This window comes from Cebidichthys violaceus, unplaced genomic scaffold (genome assembly GCF_023349555.1).
Source record: "Cebidichthys violaceus isolate CVI_PGR_0920_01 unplaced genomic scaffold, fCebVio1.0.p SCAF_25, whole genome shotgun sequence".
In the NCBI taxonomy this organism is placed as follows: domain Eukaryota; kingdom Metazoa; phylum Chordata; class Actinopteri; order Perciformes; family Stichaeidae; genus Cebidichthys; species Cebidichthys violaceus.
Window position 1 is genome coordinate 471095 of NW_027176428.1, and position 23420 is coordinate 494514.

General features: G+C 41.0%; 3 protein-coding genes across 4 annotated transcripts; all 3 read right to left on the reverse strand.

Moving 5' to 3' along the window:
* Positions 1-1758: 1758 nt before the first annotated feature.
* Positions 1759-9177, reverse strand: tfe3b (transcription factor binding to IGHM enhancer 3b). Of its 2 annotated transcripts, none has more exons than XM_068720099.1 (9): positions 9035-9177; positions 7582-7810; positions 7268-7492; positions 6677-6772; positions 5797-5908; positions 5628-5684; positions 5167-5242; positions 4867-5014; positions 1759-4000 (listed from the first exon to the last, which is right to left on the reverse strand). In XM_068720099.1, the coding sequence occupies exons 2-9, from the start codon at positions 7771-7773 to the stop codon at positions 3566-3568; spliced, it is 1341 nt and encodes a 446-aa protein (XP_068576200.1). In that variant the 5' UTR covers positions 7774-7810; positions 9035-9177; the 3' UTR covers positions 1759-3565. The 2 variants fall into 2 exon arrangements, with proteins under 2 accessions (XP_068576200.1, XP_068576199.1); XM_068720098.1 differs by having other exon boundaries at positions 4867-5032.
* A 455-nt stretch (positions 9178-9632) lies between these two features.
* gnl3l (G protein nucleolar 3 like) lies at positions 9633-14059 on the reverse strand. The gene is made up of 15 exons (XM_068720097.1): positions 13976-14059; positions 13842-13885; positions 13126-13236; positions 12909-13025; positions 12717-12800; positions 12250-12385; positions 12030-12133; positions 11755-11899; positions 11568-11655; positions 11311-11488; positions 11078-11220; positions 10849-10985; positions 10438-10604; positions 10167-10341; positions 9633-9733 (listed from the first exon to the last, which is right to left on the reverse strand). Exons 1-15 carry the CDS (start codon positions 13986-13988, stop codon positions 9666-9668), a joined length of 1710 nt encoding a protein of 569 aa, XP_068576198.1. The 5' UTR covers positions 13989-14059; the 3' UTR covers positions 9633-9665.
* Positions 14060-16957: 2898 nt separating this feature from the next.
* On the reverse strand, positions 16958-19207 carry LOC137879530 (red-sensitive opsin). Its single transcript, XM_068720307.1, has 6 exons — positions 19105-19207; positions 18125-18421; positions 17848-18016; positions 17597-17762; positions 17268-17507; positions 16958-17176 (listed from the first exon to the last, which is right to left on the reverse strand). Exons 1-6 carry the CDS (start codon positions 19205-19207, stop codon positions 17078-17080), a joined length of 1074 nt encoding a protein of 357 aa, XP_068576408.1. The 3' UTR covers positions 16958-17077.
* Between the last annotated feature and the right edge of the window lie 4213 nt (positions 19208-23420).

Here is a 23420-nt window from a genome sequence, read left to right on the forward strand (position 1 = left end):
TGTAATTGACAATAATGAATCACATAAAATGTATTTAGAGGCACAGGGTTCAAGATTGTATTGCTGTGGTTGTTGATTCCATGCATCCGATGAATTAGAGTATATTGAATGTTAATTATTTTTTATTTGACTCATTCATATTGACTTGATATACCTTATTTATCCCCTGATTACTAAAACAACTAAAATGTATTTGTTGAAATATAACAAATACCTTGAAATTTGGATAAAATACTTCAGATAGACAAACTAAAGGTGTTTTATTCTGGAATATCTGCAGATCATAAAAAAACCCTCAAAATGCCACTTAAGGTAAGTCTTACTTGAAGACATTCATTTTTAATGAATAGCAAAAAATCAAGATCTCACAGTCTCATATAGCTGTCAGGATATCCCCGTGCTGCCTTTCATCTAAAATATAAATGTTTCCTAAATGGTGATGAATAATAGATTAACTTTTCTGCCATTTCCAAGATGTCCACTCATCACTAAAGGCTGCGAAACTTGCAGCTACAGACCTGACTCTGTTGTATCTACAGAGAATGATGAGGTTTAATTTTACATGAAGTCAACTATAATAACGTAAGTAAGTGAATTAGGGAGTTTTAATGATCGTGTTTAGATTCAAAATAAAGTCATCTTTCTTTCAGATTAACAGGTGTAGGTGACATATTAAATGCCCCCAATGGATACCAAACGGGATTCTGCCGATATGAATGAAAAGATGGGCGATGGAAGTGATGGTAAACCAAAGTTCAGTGACTCACTGACCACTGCTTCAAAGTTGCCCGTTATACCTGAAAACTCCAGCGCAGATCCAACAGGTAGGTTTACAGAGAACCGGTTTCATTGTCATGAACTAAGCATTGAATTGCAGTTTCTTACAACAGCTGAACTTCCTTTTCTTACAGGATCTTTGACTGAAGTCACTATGTTTTCAGAGCAGATCTCCACTGAGGACAATGAATCATCTCTAACCGACACCTCTGTGAATGTATTCCCAAAAGTAATAGGTACTTTAATCTGTCAACTCTAACAGCTATATGTTTCTCTAAAAGCACTTTTCATGAGGATTCATTGTTCATTTTGTCTGGTGCAGAAACCAGCGTGCATTATAACCCAAAAGGTGGAGTGACCAGAGCTTCCATCTGCAGCTCTGTGGAGCAGGACCAGCCGCAGCCTCTATGCACCCTGCTGCCGTCCTCTATGGAGGCCTGCACGGTCTATGGTCTGAGTCAGTCATTCGCATCAATAAGCAGGAGTCAAGAAAGCCTGAAAGTCACCACCGTCCACACCGAGCCAGATGGCGACGGTAAGGACGCAAACCTGTTCTGTATCCCTTCTTCATCTCCTCTTTCTTACGGGCTTTTCCCTCCTCAAATTGAAGCCTAACCTCGCTACCTTTCTCCCCCTCCCTCCTCCCTCCTAGACCTTTGTGCCGCAATCCTTTTGGCCTGCCTCTTCTGTCACCCGCTGGACTGTTTGCTGGCCATGATGAGAGGGTGCAACGAGTGCGTGTGGTCTCTGTGCTCGTTCCTGTGCGGCTGCGAGCCCAGCACCCTGCGGCCTCTCTTGGACGCCACCCACCACTGTGACCTGTGCGACTGTCTGGGCGTCCGCCGCCTCCTGTGCGACTGTTCCGCCTGCGACATCTGCCTTCAGGCCTCCGAGTGCCTGGACCTCTGCATGGAGATCTCTCAAATGCTTTACCACTAATGCTGGCCGCCAGCGAAGAATAACCACACCAAGACGTCGAAGCAATGGGAATCATTTATTTGTTAAAATCTCCCGAAAAGCCAACTTGTAGAGACAAGACACAAATGCTACCTGTTTATGGTTAACAGTCAATGTTAGCACTCGGATATATGTCAGGGAAAGTCATGGTTAATATCATGGAGAGCGATTAACTATGAGTGGAAAAAAGCCGGCCATAGATGTACTTAATCTGATGGGACTACGAACAACAACGCAATTAGTAGCACTGAGCGATGGAGTAGAGCTGCTTTTAGCTAGAAAACAAAATAGTCTTCATAAGTTCTGAATGACCAAGAGAGGACACTTTAAAATCACCGGCACCACCAAAAAGCAAAGATGTTTTTTGGCTGCTGAATATTTAAAAAAAAAAAAGAAAGTATGTATATCAATAACTTGGAGGTTGTGTTGAAGGAAAAATCAGTGCGTCAGTGTTAACAAAAAAGAAAAGCAACTACACTTATGCAGGTACTTTCTCAAACACACATTAATTTACTGTACATAAGGTCGCATCTGACAAATAAAAATGCCTTTCTAAAACTTTGTGGCTATTTTATTGAATAATAGTTGCATTGCAGGTTTCACACAACAAACAGTTATACCTTATTACAGAAGTGAGGCTAGTGGTTGGTTTGAAAGAAGGTCAAAGCCCTCTGAATTCATACTACAATGAGCGTTAACGCATTATTAGATATATCAGCTTTGATCGTCAAAAAAAACCCCAAAAAAAGAAGCCACAGTCTTGGTAGAACATGCGAATCACTCAGTGACCAGCCGCCAAGAATAACAGAGACAATCACCGACGACACAGATATTAGCCAGGAGAAACTACTGAGTAAACTAGTATTCAGGTATCAAAAGGACTACTGTAATGAACTACAGTACTACTGTAAAATTGTTCTGCATCTCTCATACTGTCTTGCATTTCCATTGACTTTAGTGAACATGTTCAAAAAATAAAAAAACGCTGATTTGCAATTTGTAGCTACTCTGGAAGAAGTCCTGCTTTGGCCAACTAGCTGCAGCAGCAAGTGAATGTTCCATTGCTTTTTCTTTTTTTTTTAAATGTATTACAAATACATGCAACCTGGGCACCAGCTGTCCACCGTGTGCGATAGTAATAAAAACAGACAAAAGCTCTCATAAAATGCATAGACTGCCATAAAATAAGGTGCAATTAAATTGCTCAAAATAAAATATTCTTATATACAATATGCAGTAAAATATCTCACAATGTGCCAATTCACCTTAAAAAGATCCCTTCTGTAGCTGCTGGTGAGACAACCCAACATGGATGTGACCGCTATTAACAAACCCTGATTCCAGTCAGTCGAAAAATAAAACACACTGTATGTTGGCATCTGTTCATCAGTGTTGTTGTGAAAAAAAGAAACCTCACAGCTTTCTTCCCTATAAATGAGCACATAATAAATTCAAGCAAACTTTATATCCCTCTTAAATCTCTGAAGAAAAAAAAAATCTTTAAAAACTATATAAGAATGGAAATACATCTTAATGCTAAGTCCATGCCCCTATCATATAATATTTCATTTGAATAAGATTGCATTTATAAACCCAGACATAATCATCTGACCAGCTCCAAACAGGAACGATAATAATTAGGCCTGTATGGCAAAAGAAGAAAGAAAGAAATCAAGAAGAACATGTTAGTTTTGATCTTAATGTTAGCTGTTTTTGCTTTTCTAAGTTCAAATTCACAGTCCTATAAATAGACTGGCGTTATTTAAGGACAGACTGCACTTTCTGACATTCTTGTCCCTGCAGACAGTCTCTGACAGCCACTCGGGGCTCATCACAAGTCCTCGTCCATTTCAAGGCTGCTCCTGCGACTGCTGGTTTTAGAGGCACCTGGTGACAAGGGGGAGAAGAGCGGCTCGGCCATCCTCTCCGGAGACAGGGTGCACCCCTCGTCCATGAGAAAGTCTCCCAAGCCCACGTCGGGGTAAAGTGCCGAGGCCGAGGCGTCGTCTAGCTCGGCGAAGCTCAGGCTGCCCAGGTCCAGGGGGCTGCTGATGGTGACCCCTGCGGGAGAGTCCGAGGAGGGCGGGGACAGGAAGGAGGCCGGCAGAGGCTGCCCGATGCCCGCCGCGCCCATACCGAGGAGGTTCTGGGAGGAGACGCCTTCTGCACCGGGAGGCAGAGACAGACCGCTATGTGGGAGCTGCTGCTGTTGGAGCTGAGATGGATCAGGACTCAGGCCGTGGAGCTGTGCCTGCATTTCCAGTTCCTGAAAACAGCAGCAGACAGACAGACAGACAGACAGACATTCAGATGCCATGTTCTGGAATGACTGCAAAGGATATTTTGTTACAACACCTAGGAGCTCTTTATGCGTTTAGCATGTGAAAAGTAATTTAAGTAAACAACACTTTAAAGTGGCCATAGACAAGTTTTTTGCTTTTACTTATTAGTATGGAGGCAGACTTAGTCGGATGCTAATGCTAATTTTAGCTATAATAACTCAGTAAAACCAATCTTTAAAACAGAGCACAGATTCCCACACCATGCCATTTGCTCTATCATCTCTGTAATCTGCAGAACCTTGTTTCACCCAGGCCCATGGTGTGTGTGTGTGTGTGTGTGTGTGTGTGTGTGTGTGTGTGTGTGTGTGTGTGTGTGTGTGTGTGGCTCACTCATCACTGTGCAGGGCCTCTATTGGTCCAAGACCCCACAACGTGCCTTCAAGGTATGTAGACAAATTTAAAGGCAAAATGAGTAGAATTTCCCCAAAAACTACGTATCGACGATAATCCTTCTCAATCATCACTTAGGAACCACTAAAAAGAAAAAATGTGTGTCTGTATCTACAGAAACCAGGCCCTCTACCTGAATTTTCTTATTTTGTTGCGTTCGTTTCTGGGCGTGAACTTCTATAAAAACGTAGCGACCAGGTGCCAGATCGCAAGCACCCTTACTCTAACCTCTGGTGTCGTTGAGCCAGGAGGAGGGGCCAAACTTTAAATATTGTGTTTACAAACCATAGCCGACCAATCCTACCCATTCTGCCTTTAACTTCCAGAACTAGTCGAGCGATACGTAGCCTTACGTTGCATTTCCTGTCTTGGATCTGCCACCGGACCAACGAACACTGACCTGGATGCGTAACATCAGACTGTGGTTTGCAAGCTCCAGCTTTTTCTGACGCATATCGATGTCCTTGGATCTCTGCTGCTCCTTCTGCAACTTCCTGATGTAGTCGACCGAGGCTTTCAGTATGGTGCCTTTATTCCAGCGCATCTCGCTGACATCATTGTGATATCAGTAAACACGTATTTTACAGACAGCGAAGAAAGGAAACACAATAGAAAGATTTTTACTACACAACAGTCGCAGGGACTAATCATTTTCGTAGGAAAGGAAAATGAATATCCGGAAAAATGTGACTGCGCTTACGGGTCATTTGTCTTGGGGATCAGAGTACCAAGCTCCTTTATACGGTCGTTGATGTTGAATCTCCGCCTCCTCTCAACTGCAAAGAGCAACAACGACAAAGCAACACATGTTAGTTTACCTTCAACAATCAGTTATCACTAATACTAATACATTTTATTTGTATAGCGCTTTAAAAAGGCACTTTACACAGTAAAAGCAGAAACAATAAAAGCATTTACAATATTAACAAAAGAGAAACCAAAAATAACAACTAAGCAAGCTTTGTTAGAAATACATGGAAATGAGGAGACAATAAAGATCAAATGGTTTGTCCTAGAGTTGAAACAGGCAAAAGATCAAATCACAGTGGGATACTGTGATTTTAAATCTACACGGCACATTTGCTCCAACTGTATTTCTGATGTTAACTGCATTCACATTCAACAAATTGCTCAAAATGGCTGAAATGAAGCTCGACTCACTGAGGTTATGGTTGTCCTTCTTCTGCCTTTCTTTCATTATTGTTTTGGCGTCTACATCTGCAAGACAAATACATAGTGTTCCATACAATTCAATATTACAAACAAAATGTTCTCCTAACGCTAAAGGACAGTCAAAGACACGTGTTTATAAAAAGTTAAGATACCGTACCGGTAATTTCCCTTTTAATTTTTGGAAGATCAGCAGGGCAGGAGTTGCTGACAGCGAAAGTAGGTGCTGCCATTCCAGGGCTATGGTATACATCCAGCAGATTTCCTGGGAGCTACAGGAAATAGAGAATGTTAAAATAGATATAGACGGTCACTGACTACCATATTTAGAAGTACATTTGTAAAAAAGTCTTCCATCTGTTTAAACGTTTTCAAAGACATAATTCAAAATGGAATCAAAGCTGGTTTCAGTGCCGTCAGATGAACGCTACTAAATCCTGCAGAGCAACCGTGCCACAAAAAAAAGACCGGGATTACAATTCACTTTTAATTCAAACTAAACTTTACAGAATCAAACCATTTAATATTGCATATTAAAGCGGGACAACAATACCAGGTACTATTTCAAAAATCACATAAAGCATTTACCTTACAGTGCTTCTTTTTCTTGTCTTCCAAAAGCATAACCATAATCCTCATTTTTTTTTTTTGTTCTGCGGCAGAATGTTGGTAAAAGCTCTTCCTATCTGACAAATTTATCGGTTGCCCTGGCCGCTACAATGTACTTTTTCATGAGTACAATCCTCTCGCTCCTCCCGGTCTTGTATCCTCCGATACCTTCACCCCGCCCAGGCAGCACGTTTGTGGCGAATAGTAACTGAGTGCCAAAAGTATATATTTACTCCTACGACTTCAGAATTCCACACATAAAAGAGACCGTCCATTCAAAGAAAAAACACTTTTGGTATAAAAAGCTAACTGGAGTGACCTGAAACCCAGTGTTATCCTGTCAGTGTGCATGAAATGAAGAACCTGTAAACTCTAGAGGAAACTTTAAAAAGGAAGTATTCACTGTAAAATAAATACATTGTTCTACGTACCGTGCAAGGCAACTGAAGCCCTGAGTCAATCAACGTGATGATGTCGTCATTGAAACTGGATTCAAGACTAATGATGTCGTCTATCACATCGTCAATCTAGATAAAGCAGATGAGAGAAAACACCATTGTTACTTAATCAGTAAAGTCCTTTGGGTTAATCAACATGTATATACATAGTGTGCTTTGTAATCTAAAACAGTCTCGTATGAGTATACTCTGTAAAGGCTCACACTAAACATTCAGAAGCTATTTAACTGAAGAGGCCTGATTTCTCAGAGAGGGGTGTGTGCTGGCATGGTTAAACTGTAGGCGCAGTATTTCACATGTTATTGTGACAACAGGCCAACACGGGTACGACGACAAAAGGCACGCATCAGCGCAGTGGGACCTTTGGACACATCATTCCAGAGCAAACAAAAAGTAATTAAGCTAGAAGTCAGCAAAAGGTTAGACATTTAACTTCTCCAAAATTGCTCTGCAAGTTTGCAGAAAGACAACCGTTGACAAGGTTTTGTAATCTGCTGCACCAGCAAAACGAAACCACACACAAGAAGTTACACCACTGCTATCAAAAGGGGGAATTTCCCGTACTTCCTCCTTGTTGGATCCGATGTTGAGCAGAGCCATGGGACTGTTAGGGGCGCTGCTGGCAGTCGGAGCAACTTCAGGGGCAGAACTGGACTGCGGCACGGGCGACACACCGATGGTCTGAGTAACCGCGTTGTTGCCCAGAGTGGTGGAGAGGTACTGCTTCACCTGCTGCCTCTGTGCCTGCTGGATGTGGTACTTGGTGGGGTTCTCCAAGTGGGTCTGCACCTGATCATTTAAAGAGGTGTTAATGTTCTGAGAACTGCACTAAATCAAGAACAACGAGTGATGGACATACAAAAACAGGACGCTCTTACTTTCAGCACCTCCACAGGCACCTGTGCCGGAGGGGGGCGGGCAGCATTCGGGGGCAGCGTGACGGAGATGGCTGGAGTGGAGTCAGAGGCCCGGAGCAGAGAGGCGGAGGCCTGCTGCTGGGCCTCACGTCGCTCCTGCTCCTGGGCTTGTTCTCGCATCAGCTGCTGCCGTAGCAACACGCGTGATGACATGGCGGCTGAAGAGAGCGATCAAGATCTAGGGATGGAGCTGGAAAACAAACAGAACAAATGAGCGTTATCGATCGGCAATGCCAGTAGTATTTCAAAGTATGTAACGGTATTGTGTTATTAAACAGCTCAATCCTTAAATCATCCACTACAGTACTCTGGTGATGATGCTTTGGCTATGCAGATGTTACTTCCATCATTGGGACCTACAACATAATTATCAATGGAAATATTGTTATAATAAGTTGTACAGTAGCAGTTAAGAGGATATAATGTGGGCAATATTTGACCAGACCGTTAGTAAACCTGCGCAATCTAGGAATCTTGCTTAATCACAGCTTGTAAAGCCTGCTCCACCCACCGCTGATGCCTCATCAGGAGCCGATTGTGAAAGAACCCTAGTGTCTTTGTCAATAAAATTGATCATATCTGGGCCAACATCAGCCTTCTATGTATTAGTTGAATTGCCCTCAGGTAGTACGACTACACGATCTAATGTATACTGTGCTGCACATAAGGTCAACCCTCTGCAGTCAACGTCTTTCTTTACCTTCATCTGAGATGATGTGGGCTCATGAAGACCTCTTCGGGCTCTAACCAAAAAGCTGGATAGGTTAACTTTCTTTACACGCAAACCAGCCTTTTTACACCTCACGGATTTCCGATTTTGCACACGGCGACTTTACGTTATAAACCACCCTCAGAGTAAAAAAGAATTAGGTTCACTTCACTAAGTTTCCAAACACAAAATCCAGGCACTTAATTCAAAACACATTGTAACAAGTTATGCAAAGCTAACGTTGCACAACTGCAGAGTGCATTGCGTGAACCAGCTGTCAGTGTCGCCTTCTCCTGTGGGTCAGTTGATGTTAGTTATGTGAAAATAGTTTTCATAGTCTGTTTTTGGTAAGCTCTAATCTCGCGTCATGACAGCAGAGTTCACTTTTGACAGCTCAGTGTCGCTAAGGGGCCCACGTCAACTAAAGCTAAAGCTAACGTTAGCTAGTATTTACATCACCGAAGCTTTACATTGGCTTCAGTTACTTAACGTTACCAGCCGCCAACTGGAAGGAGGTTAACGATAGCTTGTTTGTTGAAAGCAATTGTGTATCAGAAGCAACTTGAGACGCAGTCAATGCAAAGTAAACATAGGAAGTTGCAGTTTTTAGCTAAACTAGCTAACGTTACCTTGCACCCGTTAGTTGCCCCCCAAAAGCTAACCTAATGCTAACTAGCATTTTAGAGGTAAATATAAAGAACGTACTGTGGCAAAAGATTATTCGTTTTAGTTAATCACAGCCATATATCTCCGAGGTCCTCCGGTTTCTCTGCCATAGTTAAAAGTCGTTTTTGTACAAGCTCTTCAACAGACGTTAGCGGCGGCACTGACAGTGTTGTTGATCTCGGGATGACGTCATCCGTCGCGGGTTACCCGGAAGTTGTTGACTGCTGTGAGGTTGCACATTTTCAAAACGGCCTACTTAGTGCAGGTATATACTGTATACCTGAAGGTAGGTTTATAGTTACAATAACACACAACTGTAGTGTTTGGATGCAAACCAGTGTATTCTGGGATGCAAAAAAAATAAAGTAATTTCAATCTGTCTTTGGAATTATCAAATTATGATGCAAGTATCACCATGCAGGAGCAAACAATTTGATCACATTTTTAAGTGATTTTAAGGAACAGTGGCTGAACAGGGATATCATTTACCTTGTGAAAAACAACCATGAACATTTTTTTTTTAATCATGAAATGAAGGATCAAGATTCCCAGAAGCAAAAGTGCAGGTGGATGTTATCATCGTATCTATATTAATCGTAATACTGCTAATTTACATCAAAATAAGACAAGACACAAATAATATGTATTAATTTATTCTTCTTTTTTTAAATCAGCTATCTGAAAATGAGAAGTCCATGGCAGCCGTCAAGGTGTCTGAGAGTTTGGTGGCAATTTTGTCTGCAGAGGAAAAAAAAAAAAAAAAAAGAAGAAAACTACAAGTTTAATTTTCCAAGATTAAACATCAGTGTAAAATGTATTGAGAAAACACATTACTCCTTACAGAAGCTTGCCTGAGTGTGTGCAGGATTACACGCTCACCATCTGCTACATGAGGTGTAAAACAAACACTACAGACCAATAGAACCTTTTACACAGCAATAGAGGTCTCTTTCACAGGCCACATCTAAGGCCCGCTTAACCACATTAATGCTGAGGTATAATATTCCCTCCATCAACTGACGGAGCCATCTTAAATCTTGCCTGCTTACAACAATACTAACATGAGGTTGTAGAGTAATTTTGTTTGTTTACTTCTTCACAGATTAGGGTAAAAAGTGTTTTCAGACAAAATTATATATAGTATTACACTGAGACCAATATTTATACAAACCAGCTCTTTTCTGCTGCTTTTTCCTCTTCTTGCTGGCAGCCAGGAGTGCCTGACCCTGCCGTAGAGGTTCTACATCCAAGATATCCTTCAAATTTGGAGCTCTGGGCACAGCATCATTTGCAGGCAGGTCAGTTTTTGACCTCTGAGCTTTTATCTCCACCGTCATTGGTCCAAACTATTGTGAGCAGGAAGGAAAGTTAAGTTAAAGAAGACTAACTGGATAAAACATACTGTTAAACACTTAAGCTGTAAGGACTGCGCTGTTTCACACCTCTGGGTCCTGGCCATCCTCCATAGATTGAGTTTCGTCTTGAACTTCCGGCTCTTCCAAGGACCCCCCCACCACTTCCAGGTCAGACGGTGGTTCACCCTGGCCACCTTGTGTCATTCCAGTGGTTTCCATGCAAAATCCCATTTGGACATCAGGACAAGATGACACTGAAAGACAGCGAAAAGCATATCTAACTTTGGAACAACTACTGCTTCTTTGAGGTGCGTTACAACGGAAGGTGTAACGCAACGTTGTCACTTAAATTTAGTGGTGTGTAGAGTTCTGGTTTTGAGATACCTGCCCTTGGAACTACTTTCCCTTACAAAGTAGCCCAATGAAACTGTTGACAGTGAGGTCTGTGGTTTATCCTGAAAAAACTAGATTCTAGATTCCACTAGAAGTAACATTTACCTGCAAGAACCTCCTGATTTCCTTTTTCCAGCTCATCCCAGTCAAAAGCTTTACCCATCTGGGTGATGATCTCAGCGCTGACGTGTGTGGGAAGGGTGTGTGTCTCTGGAGGGTGTGTGAAGTAGCTGATCCTTCCCCTAAATAACACAACATTCTGAAATTAGCACGGTGTAATGACCTGCTTGATTGTCATTTGTCAAAACATCCAAAATCTAAATTTTAAACTCACCCTGTCCAGTCCATTAGCACACTCTTTGCTGCTTTGTCGGTGTCGGGCAGTCCTCCCTTTCTCAGTTTGCCTTGACGTCGAGCAAGCATCGCCAAGAACTCCAGAGCGGTGTGAAAGTCTGAAACCCCGTAGTACTCCATGATCTGAACATTCAGCAAAAGTACTGTCACGGCAGTGTGCAAAAGACACAATCAGGCAACAGAGAAAAAAAAGGTTGTGACGTCATGACAGACCTGCGCCTTGTTGCAGCGGCGAAGGATGGCTTCGACCGGTGGAAGAGGATCTACAAGCTGTTCGATTTTCACACAGTTGCGAAGAATCATTGCCGCGTCAGTCGTGGAAGTCGCCATGACGATGCCGGGGCAATCCAGAAGCTTGATGTGTTTGTCCAAGTGCACCTCTTGAAGGCACCTGAAATTCACCAAACCCATGAGCAAGACTAGAAGTGGACAAGCAGGATTTCTGGCTCATCAGCTCACGGTGTACTTACTTGGTGACACCGGGAGTGGCTCCGACGCTGCACGCTCGCGCCCGTTTCAAACTGTTGATCAAACTGCTCTTTCCCACGTTAGGAAATCCTACAAAACAAGAGGGGGAGGGGCAAATGGTTTCACTTTGGACAACCGTCGCCATATACAAAGAAAGGACCTGGTGTATTGCTGGACGTGGACGCTTACCTACAACACCGACGGTGATGGCCGTCTTTATGTCTAGGTTGCGGCAGTAGTTGCCGAGTAGCTTCATCAAGCAGTCTGCACCGACACAAGCGCTGGTACTGAGAAGCTCCGTGGTGGCTTGTGTCACTGGTACGTTACTGCGTTTCTGTCCACGGCACGAGACAGAGGAAAGAATGCGAAATTATGTTATTCCGTAGTTTAACTTTTTTTTTTTTTTTTATTATCTCAATTTGCATTTTTTTGATGATCAAAGTAGACATTTTTTATCTGCATACCAAGTTCTTGTTCTGTTGCTGAGTAGATGCTTTGAAAGCTACTGTGGGAAACTCATTACGGAGATATTTAATCCACTTTTCCACGATTTCCTTCGACAACAAATCTAGAATCAAAAATAAATTCACAGAATAAATAAAACTACCTTGTCATTCAATGAAATTATGGAAATACAGACAATTCCTAAAAGATAGACTTTCTCAATTAATTTAGTGAACATACCAATTTTATTAAGCACTAAAACGATCTTCTTGTTCGTTCCACTTTGAATGACCGCCTGCTCCACCTGAGGACATCTGCAGCCGAGAGGGTCACGTGCATCCAAAACCTCCAGAATCACATCCGAGGCCTCCACCACCTTTAAAAAATCATGTTCGTGTTCAAAATCCATTTCCCCCTGCTCTACTATGCTTCTATTGCCGCTGAGGGACCAGCGTTATTTAAAAAGGCAGGACATATATATACCAGCCTACATGTGTGTATGTATACGGGCTTTTTGAATCACCATGTGAGAGCACATGCATCCATAGAAAGATAATTGCCTGATTTGTGGTAGTGTGTAGTTTAACAAGTGCTTTCCAACATTCATTGACTTCTTTGAAAAAGGTTAAGCTAAAAAGTGCCGAGTGCTATTCGTATGTATATGCTATCAGAAATGAGCATGTGGCCTGTATGGAGCAGCTACCTACCTTTTTAAATTCTCTGTAATATGCCTTTCTCGAGTTCTCATTTTCAAAATTAACATTCTTCTCCAAACTCTGCATCTCAATCTCCTGTGAACGCACAAAGAAGAAGAAAACGCAAATCACTACAGTGACAATCTGCACAGTGTGCCGTTATTTTAACTGGTGTCTATTTCTGCTGAAAAGACGGACATTTACCTTCTGCTCGAACTGCCTTTGTCGCTGTAGGATGTCATTCTGGAAACTTTGCAAATTCCTCCTCTTCATCAGATCTCGTTCTCTAGAGATTTTCTGCCTGTCCTGGAGGTCCTGAAGCTAATAAGGAAATATAGAAATCAAATGATTGGTTTACCTCAAGATCATATCAGCAGTGTAACCTCAAATAGGGGCACAGGCAAGACTTTTAAATGTTCACCCTTTGCTTCCGGATGTCTTCTTGTCTTCTGTGTTCTTTGACATGCTGCACAGATGACTGCTCTGAACTCTTTGTCTGCCCTGAAGCATCATCCTTTCGTCCATCTTTAGTCTGCAGGCAGAAAAACAAATAGCCTACATTGTAAAATAATTCATATTGTTTTTGCATTATTATTTTTGCATTACATAGAGGCATTATTGTGCACTTGACACTGAAACTGGAACCTCTTCCTATTTTAATCTGCACAGATTGTGATGCTAAACTTCCAATTTATTTTTTACCAATGTCTTTACCAGTGATTTTCTTCTATTCTTATTTTTGTTTTGGCAAACGATTCAAACTAAATAATAACCAATCGCAAAGAGGACTTTCTAAAACCTAAACGCATGAAAGAACATTCACAAATATACATACATACATACATACATATATATATATATGTATATATACATATATATATACACATACATACATACATACATACAGTAGTCCTCTCAGCCATCTGACTGTACCAAATCAATCTTTGGTGGCAGGTTATTCCAAACCTTTGAACGGTTGTGTTTGTCATTGCCATGCAGTATATAATCTACAAACACTGCACAGTTGTTTATGGAGACATGCCTGAGGCGTCTGAATGCTACATTTATACTTAAGCTCAGCAGGTTTGGACTGTATCGTTAGCTACAGCACTAAAAGTTAGCCGGAGTCGCACTTACCTTATTTTTTCCGAGGAAGCCGAGACGTTTGGCTCGTTTTTGTTCTGTAAGAAACGACAGAGTCCAGTCAAAACCATCCACAGTTATTTAGCGAGTGAATACATTTAGTCAAAAATGTAAAAAGAAATACGTACTAGCTTTAGACATAGCTTTACAGTCTTCTTCTTCTTCTTCTTCTTCTCTGAGTTCACGTGTTTGACAAGAGGGTGAACGGACGGGCGCACAGAGTGACGTCACCCACAACATCCGGCTAATCGTCAAAATAAAAGAGCGACCTGGGCAGGAGTCGCAGGAAACACCATCTGCATATACAGCTGTTTTGGTAATTCGCTTAAGCACAAAACAACATTTTATATAAACTGGCACTGCAGTATTCATCTGGAAAGCATCGAAATACTTTGTCTGGGGACCATGAATGTACCAAATTTAGGTCTGCCAGGAAAAGTCAGTGGATCACCAAAGTCACTGGATTCGTCCATTTTGGGACCTTGAATATCTTGAATTTCATGGGAATCCATTGCATATTTGTAAAGAATGTTCACTACAAACAAAATATGTCAACCTCATAATGAATTAATCTACAGTGGCCCAAAGAACAATGCACCGCAACTTAAGAAAACACATGCAAATCGTAAAAACACAAGCAAATGATTTAAAAAATCTTCACCAATTTGACTGCACATGTGGAGCATTTAGGGGGAAAAATGCTGCAAATAAATAATAAAACACGGCATAGAGAAGGAGAATACTGACAGAAGCCTGTGAGGAGCCTGCTGGGTAGCTGAAACTGAACTTTCACCTGCCTGTGGAAGAGAGCAAGTGAAAGAAAGGAGTTGTGTAATATGTTAAGCAGTGGTGTAAAGTAAGAACGTAGATGTTCTAAGTATATGTTAGTTTTCTCTTACTTTATACTTAAGCGCCACAACATTTCAGTTGTTTTCAGTTATTTCAATGTTAACATGCAATACTTCCAATACTCTTACTGAAGTAAATGATCTGAATACTTCTTCCACCACTGGTTTTAAGGCTGGGAAATACTAGATACAAACAAAAGAAAGCCACACACTCCACTTCAATTTGTACGCTGATGAAACGATTGTCTTTTATGTCTTCATATCTTTCTGTGCCAAGGATGATTTTTTTTATTTATGGTTTTCCTTCATATTGAAGTTTTGTTTTTTTCTCCACCTACACCTTTACTCCACAACAAAATGATGATGAGGCACATGTTCTTGGCCCTAAACATGAAAGACTGATGTTTATAAAACACATCTCAAAGTGAATAATACATTTAACTGCAATATGACTTACCATTTAGCTGTGGACCTGCTACAACTTTACAGTTAATGTTGAATTGTTTGAATATTATTCATAGTATGTTCTCATCAGTCTGTCTAACCTAGCAAGCAACGTTTTTATATTTCGTAGCAAATGGTGGAGAAATATTTGTGTAAATATGCTGTGCAATAATTGTTAAAGGAGCAGTATTTAACATTATGAACATTAATATAGCAGTATTTGCTGTGTAAAGATATAAAGGAGTAATGTCTACCTGAGCACAGAATAAAGTCGCTCTCCCTCAGTGTGTGTTGTCCAAGCTTCTCCTTCCTCCACTCAGTGTTGCCAGATTGGGCTGGTTTTAATGAAGTTGGGCTGGGGAAAATTAGCATTGGGCTGGTAGTCAAAATTTGGGCTGATTCTGTCAACAATCTTGGATCTTGTGCCTTTAAGATCTGAAATAGATTTTTTTTTTTCACTCATTTGCTTCCAAAGTGTACATCATGTTTTAGGATTTGTTTGATCCAGATTCTCATGGTTCCGAGTTGAGTTTAAATGATGCGGAGTAGCGTCTATACCTTTTGGCCACCAGGGGGCAGAGAAACTCCAACACAGCCCTGACACGTTGTCTGTGCGTTAGCATAAAATTATCTTCCTAAACATTCGGTAGTCACACAGCAACATTAGCACTGCAGTGGAGATTTATGTCATCTGACGAACACAACTAGCCTATGCACTCCCCTTTTAGCTCCGGTCTGGTCGCCACCAACTTTTGAGAAATCTATATAAGTCTTTAGCCCCTACAAGTGTGCCTTTTTGACCAGCTAGCCACTAACTTTTCTCTCTGTTGTTAAGTGAGGGGCAGTTAGCATGAGCATTAGAGCTTGTTTACTAGAACCAAAAAAAGGTAGAAAGAGGTTAAAAAGCTACATTAAAGGACCAGCATGTAGGAATAATGAGGGATCTAATAGCACAATTTTCATATCTATGTTATCATTAGTGTGTAATCAGATGAATCTCAGTATCCTTGCGTTTTTGTTCGTTTAGAATGAGCCCATCATGTCATATGGAGCGGATCCTCTTCACAGAGTTCGCCATGTTGCACTGCTGTTTCTAAGTAGCCTAAAACGGACAAAACAAACACTGACTATTGTTTTAATGTTACCTGAAGGAGACGCTAGTTCTCCGACATGCTTGGAAAGAAGGGGTAAACAGGAATATTCAGTTGGTTGCAATCTGCAACCTCAACACTGGATGCCATTAGTCCTACATTTAGTCAAAAATTATTTCTGTGTTTTCACTTTTAAACTATGTATTGGTTACAGAGTGGAATTGCTGTGTTTGTCTCCAGCCATTGTACATGCACTGCTGTTAAAAATTTATCGAGCTTGGATTATATTTCAAGAAAATTATTTTGTTTTCAGTTGTGAAAACCATGCAGTCTTTCTCAGCCAACTTAATCCCAGGGGGAAGAGAATCTGGACGGGTGATCTTGGACTTCTGACTTCTTTAATCAAGTGCTTCTGTCATTGAAAGATTGATACTATGTCAACCCTCATGTTTTTTTTTAGCATGTTCTACTACAAAACTTCCACCAAGATATACAGCTGCTGGAGCTGCTCCACAACCCTATTTTAAAAGTTTTTTGAGACCTTAAAATGTTTGTACAGTAACATTAACACCAGTTCTAACGGTATCTGATGATCTCTGCATCGGTAGTTTTTAAAAGTCACCAAAAGGAAAACTTTCAGGATGCTTCATATGTATGTTCATCTGAAAAAAGACCAGTCATATAATGATTCATTTGCTTTGTGTATTTTTTGATTTTGTTTTTGTCTTTTGCCAGAAAGCTATATTTACTAAAAAAAAGAAAGAAAGATAAATGAAACAATACATATATACTGTACAAATCACAATGGTTCTCATTTTTTTTCCCAAAAAGGAGAATATCAACAACTTTATGCAGGAGCCACAGAGGAGACCTCTGTCTTTGATGTGGATACTTCAGAGCCATCATCTGCTTCTTTGCCAAAGAGCTGCATGATACATGAACGGAACTGTTAGGGAGAGAGAGAAAAAACATGTTAAAAATGTCTGATTTGGACATAGAGAAGCTGATATATGTGTCAGTGTAACTGTTGTGCCCACCTGTCGGTTCATAAAGACATAGATAACTGGGTTGTAGATGGTGGCGCTCTTGGCAAAGTATGCAGGCAGGGCAGCAGCCAGAGGATGGAAGGCATATCCAGGGTTAGCCGCGGCAAAGCAGGCAAAAGTTGTGTAAGGTCCCCAGCAGACAATATATGCCACAATCATGACAACAACCATTCTGGATACATCTCTCTCAGCTTTTTGGGTTGACTCTGATTCCTTCTGCTGCATGGCAACCTGTGATCCACAAATCAACACAGTGTGAGATTCAGCCAGCCGGTGTTCGACTTTATAGAGAGTATAATGCTGCTGGTAAGATAACTTACAGCACGGATAGCCAGCCAGACTGCAAGGTAGCACAAGATGATGATGCTCAAAGGAAGTAAACAACATGTACTCATAAGGACAATCATGTAGGACTGGACTCCAGGGTCTTCACTTCCGCTGAATACATCTGGTCCACAGGAAGTCTTTAGTCCATGAGGCCAGTACCTGATGCAAGAAAATGTTTAGTTTACTGTTCTGATTAATTTAAAACTCAGTGAGTTTTTTTCAAGATTAAAAAATACCAGGCTACCTGCTCCATCCGAACATGGGGGGAGCACACCACACAGCAGACCAGATCCAGGAGAACAGTATTCCACCTGTGGCCCATTTTGCATCAAACTTGACGTTTCCAAAAGGTTTGCACACAACTATCCATCTCTCCCAGGAGATGATAGTCAGGGACCAGAGAGCGGTAATACCTGTGTAAAGAATAAGAATACAAGGTTAATTCTCTCAGCCTGATAACATATGCTACATGGAGAAAACTCCTTCCAATCAAAGAGGAGAAAAACACAGTGACCACTTACCACAGACTGAGACGACGTAGCCCTCAAAGATGCACATTGGGTGTCCCAGAATGAAGTAACCAAAAAACTGGTTGCACACACTGATGGTGCTGGCAAAAACTGTCTCACCAAGATCAGCAATTGCAAGATTGACCAAGATCCAGTTCAGAGGGTGACGGAGTTTCTTGAACTTTGCTGTGGCCACCAAGACGAGACCGTTGGTGAAGACCGATAGGAAGACCACAACAAACATCCAGGCTGTTGAAAGGTTGTAAACCCATCGAGGAGCAATGTGGTAGTTAGGACCCTCAAAGGGATCTGAAAGAACAAAAAGCAATCACATATTTAGTTTCACAGAACAGAATGTCATGTAGTCCACATCTTCTTCTTTTTTAAATCTTCTTTTGTAAGGTGTTAGAAAGACTGAGACAGCTCCGAAAGTCTTTTGTTTTTTGTAGTTTTAACTCTAAAGCTTTTGTCAATGTGAATTTACAACATTACAACCTTTAACCACAAACGTTCGCATTAGGCAAGTTCACAGTCTTGCGTAACGGCTTGGAAGCAAAATGTTTACGTGAGATACAGAACAAATCTTTAATGTATGTAATTATGTAGACTGCAGTATTTTCTAATAAATTAAGGATCTGTCATATGTCATGCAACATTATCAAATGAATTCTTGCTGGTATAAAATAATCAATTAAAAATAACAAATTGAATGAATTAAAATGATCCTTTTAAACTATACACTTTGTAACTCCATAAGTGTGTGTGTGTATGTAAAATAATTACCAAATAGAATTATTTTAAGTCTATAAAATTCAACCATACTGACTTTAAAGATTAGTAAAGTGACTGAATTTACCTTTAAAGCCAACAAAATAAGGTAGCGACTCATTACATCTAAATCAGGTTCTATTGGCAAACATTGTGCAGATTTCGCTCTGGTTAACATGTCCAATTAATTATTAAAAAACTGATGATAAATAATGATACTGTACCTTTGGTATGATTGCTGTTTGTGTAGACGAAGACAGATCCTCTTGTTGTATCTTCATTGTACCGCCTGGCAGCAAATGCCTGTTTTCCCCACTCTTCTGCCATTCTGATCGTAAAGGGAGGACCTCAGCAGTTGACCTTTCTTGTCACTTGCAACCTCCTTGGGTGCCTGGTGCTGCACATCTGACTTTACCTTTTATACTCTGAAGCAGACGTAGACCTCTGATTGGATAAGGATGTTAGGTTATCTGTGGTGTCCTGCTTGGCAGTGATACTGCGTCAAAGCCACCACCGGCAAACTTATTTGAACTGTAATTAAAACTATTAGCTTATGACCTTAAGACACAAAATGCCCAAATAATCTTGAAAGCGGATTGTCTTCCACGCCGTTAAAATGGGAATTAGTTGCCAGACCTTTGACTTACACACAAAAGTCAATGTTGAGCCATCGTTTGATTTCATTGAGACCTGCTGTAGCCAATATTGTCTTTTCTATACATCTATTGCAATTTACAAATAATAAGTAAAGCAACACTTAGTATGTGTATCAAATGGTAAATCAAGCTTCAAAGCAAACAATTATTTTCTTATACTTTTGAATGAAGAGGAATAATTCCACATTGGGAAACCTAACATTTTGAATTGCACCCGTTGTGAAGCTAAGACAAACACAGGAGAACTGTGCTTATCAATTTGATTTCATATTGTGTGTTGATGTTGTAGTCCACATGCTGTAGATGCGGACCCTGGTGGGCATGAGAGGACAGCCAAGTCTTAAAGCAGCTTAATTCGAAAAGTAGCGGAACTATAATAGTCAGTCACCGTTGAGGTTTACGTGAGGGAAGTAAGACACCTTTAATCCGGGCAGATTTGAGAGTTCACATCAGCACATTGGGTTTTTAGACTCTGCTTTGACCCCATAAGTCATAATCCGTGAGTCAAAGGCAAAGGGGCGAGGGTATATCATCACGATTTCTGAGGGACGGCTGTCGAAAAAAACACTTTTGAAAGGATGGAGTGATATGCATGCACACATTCTTTGTCTTGAGTCAGTGAGGAGAGTGGCTGGATTATTGGCTTGAATAACCATGAACAAAATAAATACTGAAATAATCAGAAATCAAGGCAGCATGGTGCTGATGTCATTAAAAGAAATACTGTGATATTTCATTGTGGATATTTGATCACTACATACTGGTCTTCAGGATACTTGTATTTAGTTGTGAATTTGAGATATTTTTGGCAAAATGACGCTGGGTGACAGCTGTGTCAGTCCAAAGCTCTCCAGTTCGAGGTGTTCCCAACAGGATAGTGTGCATTTAGCGGATCAGAGCAGCCAGTGATTAAGGAATTTGGCGTCCTCTTGCATTCTTAATTACTGTCTATTACTGCCAGCTTATGTTGTTTTCAAACATAGTTGAAAATGGCATTTAAATGATGCATTGATGGTTCGATTTTTTTTTTTTAAATCTCCATTTATTTTACGTAGAGGCCAACCAGTTGACGGTTCATCAAATTAGCCCAGACATGTAATGTTACATGGTCCTCCATGAATTGTATTGGAGGGGATTCAGTCTTACTTAATATCTAAAATCTCTTATAGGCAACACTAGTACTTCACAATACTTCAAAAGAAGTGCAATTGTTGTGACTTTCTTAAACACATAATCCTACTATCACATCCACGTTAGGCAGAGATTGACCCAGTGTGTGGAAGTGTGAATGTAGGCAAGGTTCCTCTTGTCTCTTAAGCTGTCTAATTCTTCACACTGACTGCACCATTGAGGGTCAAACATGCTTTCATCATTTTAAAACAACAACGATCTTGCTAAACCGCATCAACAGCACTCATTAGTACTCGAGGTATTCCTATATTCTCTCATGTTTTTAACAACCATGTGTGGTCCACGATTTTAAAGCTATGTCAGTTCGGTGTCTAGCTAGATTGTTTTTCAGACCCAAATTGGTCAGGATGTAGTAACTGATGCTCTGCCAGATGGGTCAGAAGCTGCACAGTTGCTATAACATACCACATCATACAGTATGAAACACGCATGCACACATCGGCTTTGTAAAGAAGCTCTTTCTCTGCCTCTGATGCCTCTCTTTAGACGGACGCTGTATACAATCTGCAAAACCCAATTGTGCGCTGCAGGAACGAGACCTAGAACACGGGAAGGAGTTAGCATTTTAGCACTTCCGATTCCCTCTTCTTGAAGTCAAGGGATTTTTTCGTTTTTAGTTAAATGCCTGAAAAAAAGGTCTGTCGTTAACACAAGGTTAAGAGAGGGTTTTTTTTTTTACATAAAGTACATCAGTAAATACCCCTCTCATGAATTTTGAAGCTTTTATGTGTCTTAAAGAAAGGCGGTTTCTAACAAGTGGCTAAATGAGACTGCACAACGTCATCGGGCCAATTTACTAGTCTGCCTTTAGCTTAACAGTGACACGTGTAGTCGACTGTGCTGTAATTCGTTTATGGTCTAACGTTAGCTCTTTACTTCTGCTGGTTGCATTCAGGCTTCGAAAACCATTAAAAGTGGGGTTCATTTGTAAAGAGATTATCTTGCTGAACAAAAGCAGTGCGTGTCATAAACTTGTGTAAACCACAGAGCTTATTTTTGAGCTCGCTGGCTTTTTGTTGAGGGCCCAGTGCAATGATATCTTCTGGGGGTGACCTATACAAATACACCATACCTGCAGCACTCTTTATGCCATTCATGCTGGTCTGTTAACACCTGTGTTATGGCCCACAGCAACACCAACACAAGGGGGTTAGTGTGGTTCGTGGAATGAACAGACACACAGTAAGCCTCTCCGTGTTGTCCTTCTTTGAGAAATGCATGTCGCGTGTGGTTTTCACATCCCCATCCTATTTCATACTGGATTAACAGTTGTTTATTTTACACTGGTATGGAGGAGTCCGTTTTTCTCATTGTTTGATTCCAGTCTTTATGAACCCACATAAAGAAGCAGTTTTGCAAGTTGGTGACACTGGAGGAGCTGGAGAACCCAATGGTTGTGAAGCCCTCAGGTGGGCCCAGACATTCACTCAGGTGTGGGTGAGGATATGCCCTGCATTGCATGCTCAAGAGCCTCTGAACCAAGCAACCATAACCATTGATAAAAGTGACACTATATCAATGTATCTAAGCAAGGAATTAAGCCAAAAACTAGAGTAGCAGCTGTCCTAGCGGTTTCTCCCCTCTTAGTGTTGAACCGCTAATCAGAAGTGGGTTGACGCAGGTGAAGAGTTCTCATCCAGCAGACCAAAGCAGATTATACGGACAGTTCAGGTTCTTCCATAAAACAGATTAACACAGAGTAATTACTTCTGGCGTGCTCACTCCGTAACGCAATAATCTTTCCGGAGCAACAGTTCAGCTCGGATCACAGATCGACAAAAGCTGCTAGTTTATTTTAATCTGTTGATGCTGTGTTTCTCTCGAGTCCACTTCTTGCTCAAGTGGCTGGCTCGCAGATTTGTTAAGACCTACATGTGGGGGACAAGGACTGCAGATCAAGGAGAAGATGGATCCTGAAACTAAAGAAATCTGTAAACTTTTCTACTATTTTCCTTCATTTGAATAATATGTGTCTATTCATGTTTAACTTTGTATTTTCATTATTGTTTATGAAGTACTTTGCTTTGGAGTATTTTGCTTTCAGTATCTTCATATCATCCAAGAGGTGGTGTTGATACCAGATAACATTTTTTGATTCCTATTTTCCATGTGATGCTGGGATGTTTCGAGGGTAGGTCTGGAATTCCGCTAGTTCTGAACTATTCGTGATTGGTAAAAGTTCACTACTAGCAGAACTCAGATTTGCTCCCGACTACCGACGAGAATCTCCATGAACCACCACGAGCTGGTGTGAAAGTGTGCTCTGTGCGCTCGCTGTCTGAATAGCAGGTGGTCTGCTGCCCTAATTACACTGGTGTGGAGTGAACCATGTCCACCTTTGCTCCCCATCGCGTTCACTTCACATCAGGTAATGATCCATGTTCTCAGATTTGTGCGTAGATGTTGTTGAGGGACGATGTGATGAAAAGAGTGGTCTTGTTTCCCCTTTTGCTTTTCCCTGCAGCACAGCTGACCCGTGGTGGCCTACGTACCAGAGGCAACGGTGTCAACGACTGATTTTCATCTGTTCTCAGCAGCATGACAGGCAGGCAACATGTAACCACATGGGTTTGCTTGTAACATTCATCATTTTCAGATGTAAAACTAAAAATAAGAGCGTAAAATCTTCCACAGCATTTTTTTTTTCAACGTAGCTTGATATGTTTAGATGTATTGTGTTTGATGTATAGTAT